Source organism: Aythya marila, assembly GCF_965140915.1.
Source record: "Aythya marila genome assembly, chromosome: 2".
Classification (NCBI taxonomy): Eukaryota; Metazoa; Chordata; class Aves; order Anseriformes; family Anatidae; genus Aythya; species Aythya marila.
The window spans coordinates 491,891-501,211 of record NC_139043.1 but is presented as its reverse complement, the minus strand read 5'-3'; the positions used below and the strand labels follow the sequence as shown (position 1 = coordinate 501,211).

The following is a 9,321-nucleotide window of genomic DNA, read 5'->3' as shown; positions in this document are numbered from 1 at the left end:
CCCAGGGAGCCCCCTCCCCTCCCGCCCTGCACCCCAAAACCCAATCCCCCCCCGGCTCCGGGGCGCACCCCAGGTCCCGGCGCACCCCAAGCCCAGGCGCACCCCGCGGTCCCTCCCCGCACTCTCACCCCCCCCACCCTGTGTCCCCCCCTCTCCGTGCGCCCCAAAGCCCCCCCAGCCCCGCTCCGGCCCGGGGATGCGCTGCTCGCCTTGGCCACCGGGCGGCGGCACCGGGCACCCCCCGCCGTGCCCCCCCCGTACCGAGCCGCGCATCCCGCACCCTGCACCCAAACCGCACCCCACGGCGTAACCTGCCCCGTGCACCCCCCCCGTGCGCCCTCCCCTCTGCACCGCTCCCCCCTGAGCACCCCACGGCCATGGGGGTGCCCCCCGGCACAGCACGCAGCCCCCTGCCCCCTGCACCCCACACGGCCCCCATGCGCCCACCCCGCAGTGTTGTGGGCGCACCTAGGTGTGGGGGCACCCCGGAGACGCCACCGTGCGCCCCCACGCACGAGCCCACTGGGAGCCCCCAGTGCTGCACTGGGACGCACTGGGGTCGAAGCAGCCGAGCTGCCCGCGGCGGGGAAGCCCCAGCAGCACGGGGGGGCCGTGTGCCAGGATCACCCGCTGGCACCTGGCAGGCAGCACCCAGGGCCCGATCCTGGCCCAGCCTCAACCCTCGCACGCGTTCCAGGGACCCGCCGGGGGCCAGGCCCAGCCCCTGGTGACCCGAAACGCCACCGGCAGCGGCGACGGCACCGGGGGGGGTCTCTGCTCCGGCACAGCCTGGCCCTGACCTCGCTCCTCGCCGCAGCTGCCCGTCCCGCCGGCTGTCCTCGCCGTGCTCCCCTGCGGCGGCCGCGACCTTCCCGCGTCCCCGCCTGGGCTCTGCAAACATCGCTCAGGCGCGGGGAGCTGCGGCGCTCAGCAGCACTGCGGGAGCAGCCGGGCCCCACCGAGGCAGCAGAGCACGGCTGGGCAAGGGGGACGGGGTGGGAGCGGGGTGTGGGACCCCCCCAGGCACCGCTCGCATCCTGCTGGGGCGGCAGCGCGGGGCTGGGGCTGAGCAGGGGGCACGGCGCGGTGCTGGCACGCGGCAGCGCCAGGTGAAGCGTTCAGCAGGGCTGAGGGGAGAGGGAAAATGCAGCCACTGACAGCCCGAGGGCCCCGACACGCTGCGCTGCTGGGTTTGGTCATTTTTGGGTCTGGGATGATCCCTCCGGCCGCTCCCCAGCCCCGGTGGGCTCTGCCAGGCAGGCCCCCTGCAGCAGACCCTCGTGGGGATGTCACCGTGCGGTGCCACGGCACGGGGCCACACGAGGCTGGGGCCAGCAGCCAGGCGGTGTGGGTGCCCCCAACCTGGTGGGGCATCAGGGCTGGGACCCCCCCGGGCACCCCACAAGCTGTGGGCGCCTGCACCCTGCGGTCCCCCCGCTGCCACCACGGGGAGGGGGCTGCCAGGGGCGGGTCACGGGGGGCTCCTGCAGCGCGGGGAGGCAGGGAAGGGTTAAAGGGAGCAGCTCCCCCTCTGCAGGCACTGCCGCTGCCTCTGGCTATAAATATCCCCTCGGAAACACCGCACTCCCCGGGGACGCAGCCCTGCCGCAGCGCCAGCCGACCCGGCACCCGCCGCACGCCCGGGGGGCCCCCACCCGTCCCCCCCCCGGCAGCCCCGGGCACAGCAAGGGGCAGGGGCACCGCTGCTCCCCACGGCCCTGTGGCAGCACATGGCGGGGAGGGGGGGGCTGTGGGGTGCCGGGACCCCCACAGTGCTGCAGGGCTGCATGGCCCCGTGGGGAGCACGGCCCCGTGGGGGGGCAGCCCCTGGTGCCCCCTCCTTGGCCGGGTGGGGGTTGCTCAGCCCCATGGGCTCCACGGGGACCCAGCCTCAGGGTGGCAGTGAGCAGGGGTGGTCCCCCCAGCCCCCCCACCGGGTGCACAAACCATGCAGCCGCCCTCTCCCTACTCCTGGGGGGGGTCACAAGCACAGCACCCCACCCCACCCCACCTGTGAGCATTGTGCTGCCCCAGCACCGCGTGGTGCCACCAGCATGGGGCAGGCTTTGTGCAGCGTGGCACGGCACCGGCCCCTTTGGCACCACAGGGTGCACAGCCCAGGCCCCCCCCTCGAGGGCTGTGTCCCCCCCTTGTCCTTGTCCCCCCCCTCACTCAGCCTGTCTGCCCCGGCTGCGCTGACACTGCCCAGAGCCCCGTGACCGGAGACACGAAGCATACGCTGCTGTCAGCAGGGCGGCCCTGCAGCCAGACGGCCCTGCTGCCACCGAGCACCATATGGCACGGCACGGCACGGCATGGAACAGCACGGCACGGCATGGCATGGCATGGCATGGCACAGCACCATACGGCACGGCACGGCACGGCACAGCACCATACAGCACGGCACGGCACAGCACCACCTGCCCATGGCCCTGCGGCACGGGGCAGGGAAAGCCCCACGGCAGCAGGCAGCGGCTGGGACCCGGGGCCTCCCCATCTGCTCAGCACATGCCCGGCAGCGGGTGACGGGCAGGGCCAATTAGCAGAGGGCTAACGAGGACTCGGCGCGTGCCGGCTGCGGGAGGAATCAGCCACGTGCTGCCTGCGCCCCGGCCACCCCGAGCACCCTGCGCGCGGGTCCAAAGTGCGCAGGCAGCAGCTGTGCCCGTCCAAGCCGCGGTGCCACGGGCTGTGCCTGGCACGGATGCGCCAGCGGCTGCGTGTTGGGGCTGGAGCTCAGCTCCACGCCGGGGGCTGCAACAGAACCAGGATGCGGCCGCACTGGGACAGCCCCAGAGCTGCAGCCAGGCCCCCAGACAGGCAGCGAGAGCCCTGGGGACACGCAGCCGAGCCAGGAGCCAAGGCAGCCTCGCTCCTGCTCCTCCCAGGGGATGTGCACGGGAGGAGGGAGCGGGAGGTGGGGGCTGCAGTGCAAGGACCCGTGCCCTCGTGCCCTTGTGCCCTCGTGCCCTCGTGTCCTCGTGCCCTTGTGTCCTCGTGCCCCTGTGCCCTCGTGCCCCGTGCCCTTGTGCTGCGGGCGGCGGCGCAGAGCGGGGCCGCGGGCTGCACGTGGTGTCTCGGCGGCAGGGCCGGCAGCTGGGAGCCAGCTTTGTTTACTCTGCGCGCCGGAACCAGGGCCGGGTGCCGAGCGCCGCAGGCAGCTGCCGGAGAGAGCAGGGACACCTGGCGCAGGGACCGGCTCCTCCAGGGGCAGCCCCACTGCACCCGGCCCCAGAGCACCGCGGGGACACAGGGATGGGGGGAGCGAGCCCCTCTCCACGGAGCCACCACGCCGTGGGGCAGCAGGGGCCCCGAAATGAGGGATGGGCACCCCCAGGATTGGAAGCACCGGGCTCGGGGGATGCAGCACAGCCCTCGTGCCATGGGTAGTACTGGCGCCGTCCCTGCCTGCCTGGGGACCCCAGCAAGGAAAGTGCCCACGGGGAGGGGGGCAGGGGGGGCCGTGCTGCCTGACACAGGCTGAGCCAACAGCCCCTGAGCTGGCTGGGCCTGGCTGTGGGGCAGCTGTGGGGCAGCTGTGGGGCGCTGTGGGGCACCAGAGAGGGGCTGCCCCTCCTGCCCCTGGGGGCTTCATCCCCACAGCCCCAGACACAGCTCCCTTCCACCCCCTCTCCCCCCTCTCTGGGCAGCACAGGGACCCCCGATCCCCCCCCCATACACTTTGCAGCCCCTACAGGCAGGTTACAGCGCCGTGCCCCACAGCTGCCCCACAGCACCCACAGACCCTGCTCAGACCCAGGGGAGCTGGGAGGGCTGCGGACCCCGGCAGGGGACGTGCTGGCACCACTGGGGCAGGACAAACCCCCGGCCTGGCCCTGGCACGCTATCACCGGGGAGGGGTGGGGGCTGCCGGCTCCCCCCCGCGCTGGCACCGCACGCCACCCACGGCGCGGCGAGGCCTGGCACGGCTGATGGATGGACGCGGCGCGGCCGCCCGCAGCAGCAGGCCGTTATCTCAAGGGTCTGTCTGCCCGTGACGGACGGCCGCCCTCACGCCCGCACAAATAACCATAAATCTCCACCGGGGAGCGCGCCGGGAGGCTCCCGCGGCGGCACGCTGGGTGCCCGCGCGCCCGCTCCCCAGCCGGCACCCCCAGCCCACGGGCGACGCGGTGGCGGGGTCCCTACCGTCCTTGCGGTAGAAGCAGATCTCCACCTTGCGCTCCTCGGAGCCCAGCAGCGCCTGGGCGATCTGCGCGGCCGCGCTGCGCTGCGTGCGGGGCCCGTGCAGGAAGTCGCAGGTGCAGGGCTTCTGCATGACCTCGGCCCGCGTGTACCCGCACAGCTCGCAGAAGCCATCGTTGCAGTAGATCACGGCGCAGTTCTCCACCCGGGCGTTGGCGATGATGAACTTGCGGCCTGCGGGGAGGTGGAGGTGAAGCCCGTGGGAGCCCTGGCCCTGCGCCCCGCTCCATCTGCCCATCCATCCATCCATTTATCCATCCGTCCATCCATCCATTTATCCATCCGTCCGTCCGTCCATCCATTTATCCGTCCGTCCATCCATTTATCCGTCCGTCCATCCCCACCCTGGGCTCTCAGCAACCGAAGCGTCCCCCGGGACCGCACAGCGGCAGCGCCCTGCTTGTCCCCAAGGGCACCGGCCGCAGCGGGGGCCCCCCGCCCCGTGCCCGCACCAGGGGCCCCGCCACAGCCCCGTGCGCCCACCCCGGTGCCCCGGGGCACGTCGTGCCACCCCGCAGTGCCCCCACAGCTGGGCCCAGGGCTGCAGCACGGAGACCCCAATGGGGACAGCAGGGCCCCGGCCACAACCCTCGGGGTGATGCTGGTGCAGGGCCCCTGCTCCAGGGGGTCGAGGAGGCCGTGGTCCAGCACCGGCCATGTCACGCGAGCTGTGGCTGTGGCTCCGTCCTGGCCACGCTCTGTCCCCGTCCCCACCTCAGGGACCGGACCCTGGGCACCCCCAGCCCCAGCCCCCCCTGCACCCTCCTGCCTGGGTGCCCTGTCCGGGGATGGACGTGGGGACGGGTGTTTGTGGGGCCACCGTGGCACCAGCACCCATGGGCCCCCCCAGCTGGACTTCTTGCACGTGCCCCCCAGCTGCCCCAGAGCCCCATGGCACCCACCCCCCCCAGCCTCACCAAACCTCAGCCTCACCCAAAATGCCCGGCCTCACCAATCCCCCCCCCAGCCTTACCAAAGCCCCCAGCCCCAACACAAAGGCCCCCAGCCCCAACGGAAAGCCCCCCCCAGCCCCAACAGAAAGCCTTCCAGTCTCACATAAAAGCCCCCAGCCCCAACATAAAGGCCCCCAGCCTCACATAAAGGCCCCCCAGCCCCACCTGAAGCCCCTATCCCCAACATAAAGGCCCCCCATCCCCAACATAAAAGCCCCCCAAACGCAACATAAAGCCCCCCCAGCCTCGATATAAAGCCCCCCCAGCTTCACACAAAGGCCCCCCAGCCCTGCCTGAAGCCCCTATCCCCAACATAAAAGCCCCTGAGACTCCCATAAAGCCCCCCAGACTCACATGAAGCCCCCCAGCCCCAACATAAAGCCCCCCAGCCCCAACATAAAGCCCCCCAGCCCCAACATAAACCCCCCCAGCCTCAATATAACCCCCCCCAGCCCCACACGAAGCCCCCCCATCCCCACCTAAAGCCCCCAATCCCCCCGACTCCCCCATCCCCCCCCCGTCCCGGTGCCGCCCCCCGCCCGGCCGCGCCCCCCCCCCCCCCCCCGCACTCACTCTGCCCCTCGAACTTGCGGATGATGGTGTCCAGGAAGGTGTTCTGGGGGGCGACGTGGCCGCGCCGCACCGGCATGGCGCCGGGCCCATGGGGCAGCGGCCGCGGGCGCGGGAGGCGGCGGCGGCGGCGGCGGCGGCGGCCCCGAGCCGCGGGGGGTCCCGGTGCCCTTGAGCCAAGGACGGCGCCGCCGGGCCGGCTCGGCGGGGCGCGCACGGCACGGCACGGCACGGCACGGCACGGCACGGCACGGCACGGCACGGCTCGGTGCGGCTCGGTGCGGCGGCGGGCGGGGCCGTGCGGGCGCGCAGGGGTTAAGGCCGGGCCCTCCCTCCGGGGCCGCTCCCCGCGCCCCGCTCCCCGCCGCCGTTAGCCCATGGCCAGGTACGGGGCGCGCCCGCCGCCGGTGCCGGTGCCGCCGCTACCGGTGCTGGTACCGATGCCGGTACCGGTACCGGCCCCGCCCGCCCCCCTTTCCCCCCCGTCTCCCCGCTAGCGGCTCCGTGCGCGCCGCGGCGGGCGCAGCATCGGCCTTATTTAGGCAAGGAGGCGGCTGGCCCGGGGGGAGATTTATCACCGCGCCTCCCCCGCCCGGCTCGGATCGGCTCGGCTCGGCTCCGCTCTGCGTCCCCCAACCCCCCCCCGGCCACCCCTTCCCCACGGCTCTGCCCTGGCTCGGCTCGACCCGGCCCGGTGTCGGCTCGGCTGGGCTCGGTGCGGAGCGGAGCGGAGCCGGGACGCGGCGGGGCCGGCGCTGCGCGGTGACAGCCGAGCCCGGCCGGGGAGGAGCGAGCGAGGCCGCAGCCAATGGCCCGAGCGGGACGGGGGGGGGTCCAGGAGGGGGGGGGGGAAGCGCCCGGGGCGGCCCCCCCCAGCCCCGCCCCCGCCCCGGGCCCCTCCGGCCCCGCGTGCCCCCCAGAGCCCCCTCCCCACATCCCCACTGCCCCACGCCCCCAAGGCACCCCCAGACTCAATCACGCCCCCCCCACACCCATCCCGGCTGCAATACGCCCCCCCCCATGAGAAGAGCCCGGCCACAACCCCCCCGGGACGTGGGGGGGGGCTCGTGAATGTGGGGGCACGGATAGGGGCTCATGAATAGCACAAGGGGGGGCCGGGGCACAGAAACGCTTCCCGGCCCCCCCCCCCAACCCTAGGCCCCCCCCCCCGTCCCCGCCCCCCCCCCAGCCCAGCCCTGGAGCTCAGAGCGGGGGCCGGTGCCAGCCCCGGCGGCGGAGCAGCCGCGGGAACGTAAACACCAGCTGCGCCTGGGCGGCAGCGCCGGGGGGCCGGGGGGGGCCGGGGGCCAAACCGGGGGGGACGCAGCACCCGCTGTGTGTCTGCAACTGGGGGCACTGGGATGCGCTGGGGCGGCGTGATCTGCCCGGGGTCATGTGGGGTCATGGGGGGGGGCTGCATCTGATCCATGCTGGGGACCCCCCCACCGGAACCACAGTGCGGCCCCCAGACACGGTCCTCAGCAGGGTGGGCTCCACACGGCTCCAGTCCTGCTCCAGTGCTGGGACTGGTCCCAGTGCTGGTCCTGGTACTGGTACTGGTCGCAGTGCCTTCCCCAGTTTCAGCCTGGTGCCGGGTCCTGGCCTGGTGCCAGGCTCCAATCTCTGTGCTGGTCCCAGTCCCAGTGCTGCAACCAGTCTGGCATTCAGTCCCAGTGCTGGGACCCAGTTCCGGTTCTGGTCCCAGTCCTGATCCTGGCTCTGGGTCCTGGTTCTGGTCTCCGACCCATTGCTGGTCCCAGTCCCATTACTGGTCCCAGTCCCATCACCAGTCCCAGACCCAGTCCCGTTGCTGGTCCCAGACACGGTTCCTTTACTGGTCCCAGTCCCACTGCTTGTCTCAGTGCCAGTCCCTGTCCAATCCCACTGCCAGTCCCTGTTCCTGTCCCAGTCCCAGTGCTGGTGCTGGTGACAGTTCTGGTCCCGGTCCCACTTCCGGTCCTGCTTCTGGTCCCATATCCCAATCCCAGTCCCAATCCCCATCCCAGTCCTGGTACTGGAGACACTGGGATGTGCTGGGGCAGTGTGCTCTGCCCAGGGTCATGTGAGGTCATGGGGGGGGGGGGGCTGCATCTGACTCTCACTGGGGACCCCCCACCAGCCCCACAGTGCAGCCCCCAGACATGGTCCCCCGCCACGTGGGCTCCACACAGCCAGTCCTGCTCCAGTGCTGGTACTGGTCCCAGTGCTGGACCTAGTATTAGTACTGGTCCCAGTCCTGCTTCAGTGCTGGGACATGTCCCAGTGCTGGTCCTAGTACTGGTACTGGTCCCAGTGCTGGTCCTAGTACTAGTACTGGTCCCAGTGGTGGTCCTAGTACTGGTACTGGTTCCAGTCCTGCTCCAGTGCTGATCCCTGTCCCAGTCCCAGTCCCGGTCCTACTTCTGTTGCTGATTCCAGTTCCAGTGCCAGTTCCAGTCCCAGTCCCAGTCTCAGTCCTGGTTATGGTCCTGGTCCCCGTCCCAGTCCCGGTGTTGGTCCCTGTCCCAGACCCGGTCCCAGGCCCAGTCCCAGTCCCAATCCTATTACTGGTCCCTGTCCCATTGCCGGTCCTGGTCCCGGTCCCAGTCCCTGCCCCGGTGCCAGTCCCAGTCCCAGTGCCTTTGCTGGTCCCAGTCCCGGTTCCGTTACTGGACCCGGTGCTGGTGTCGGTCCCAGTCCCAGTCCCAGTCCCAGTCCCGGTGCCGCTGCCGGTCCCGGTCCCAGACCCGTTCCCGTTCCCGTTCCCGGTGCCGGTCCCGGCGGGGCCGCTCCGCCCGCCCCTGTCCGAGGTGCTGAAAGCGGCGGCGGCCCCGGCCCTGCCCCGGCCCTGCCCCGACCCGCGCGGTGCCAGCGGGCTCCCAGCGGGGCCGAGCCGGGCCGAACCGGGACGGGACGGGACGGGACGGGCCTGGCCGAGCCGAGCCGAGCCGAGCCGCTCCCGCACTGCCCCGGGTCCCCAGGAGGCTGCGAGGGACCCCGCGGCTGCCCCACGGGCGGACCCACGCGGGAGGGGCCGGGCCGTGGGCGGGGGGCTGCGGGCAGGACAAGCCCCGAGCCCCCGCCCCGCCTGCCCCCGGGGCCGCCCCCGGCCCCCCCCCGGCCCCCCCCCGGCACCGGGGCCGTCCGGTCACCGCCCCCCTCGGGGGCCGCAGCCAATGGGGTGAGCGCCCGGCGGTGACGGACAGCCCTGTCCCGCCCCCGGGGGGCGCGGGGGTCGGGGTAGGGACGCGGGGGCAGGAGGGGGGCGGCGGGCGGCGACCCCCGTGCGGCGGGGCCGGGTGGGCGCCCCCGGCATGGGGCTAGGGGGGTCCCACGCCCCCCCCGCGGGCTGCCCAGCGCTGCCCTCGGGGCTGGGGGGCGCACCCGGCGCTTCCCCCGCGGCGGCACCCCCGGGCCGTGGGGCGCTGCCCCCGAGCGGCAGCCCCGGGGGGGTCCCCAGGACGTGTCCCACGAGGGGGCTGCCCGGGTCCTGCCCCCCCCCCCAGCTCCCTGCCCGGACTCCCTCCCTGCCCCCCCCGCGCCCTCCCCAGGCGTTGCTTTCCTCCAAGGCGCAGGAAGGAAACTCTCGGGGCGCGGTTTCCCGTCCCCTGCC

The 9,321-nt window shown here is 73.2% G+C and overlaps 1 protein-coding gene across 2 annotated transcripts in view; it reads right to left on the bottom strand.

Annotated features, from left to right (window-relative positions):
- The window catches only part of KCNH2 (potassium voltage-gated channel subfamily H member 2), a 23,760-nt gene extending 17,461 nt beyond the window's left edge, over window positions 1–6,299 (bottom strand). For both annotated transcript variants that reach the window (XM_082752430.1, XM_082752431.1), the window contains exons 1-2: window positions 5,733–6,299; window positions 4,150–4,380 (exon numbers count right to left, since the gene is read on the bottom strand). In XM_082752430.1, coding sequence (XP_082608556.1) covers window positions 4,150–4,380; window positions 5,733–5,808 — 307 coding nt within the window. In that variant the 5' untranslated portion in view covers window positions 5,809–6,299. The remainder of the gene's footprint in view (window positions 1–4,149; window positions 4,381–5,732) is intronic.
- Between the last annotated feature and the right edge of the window lie 3,022 nt (window positions 6,300–9,321).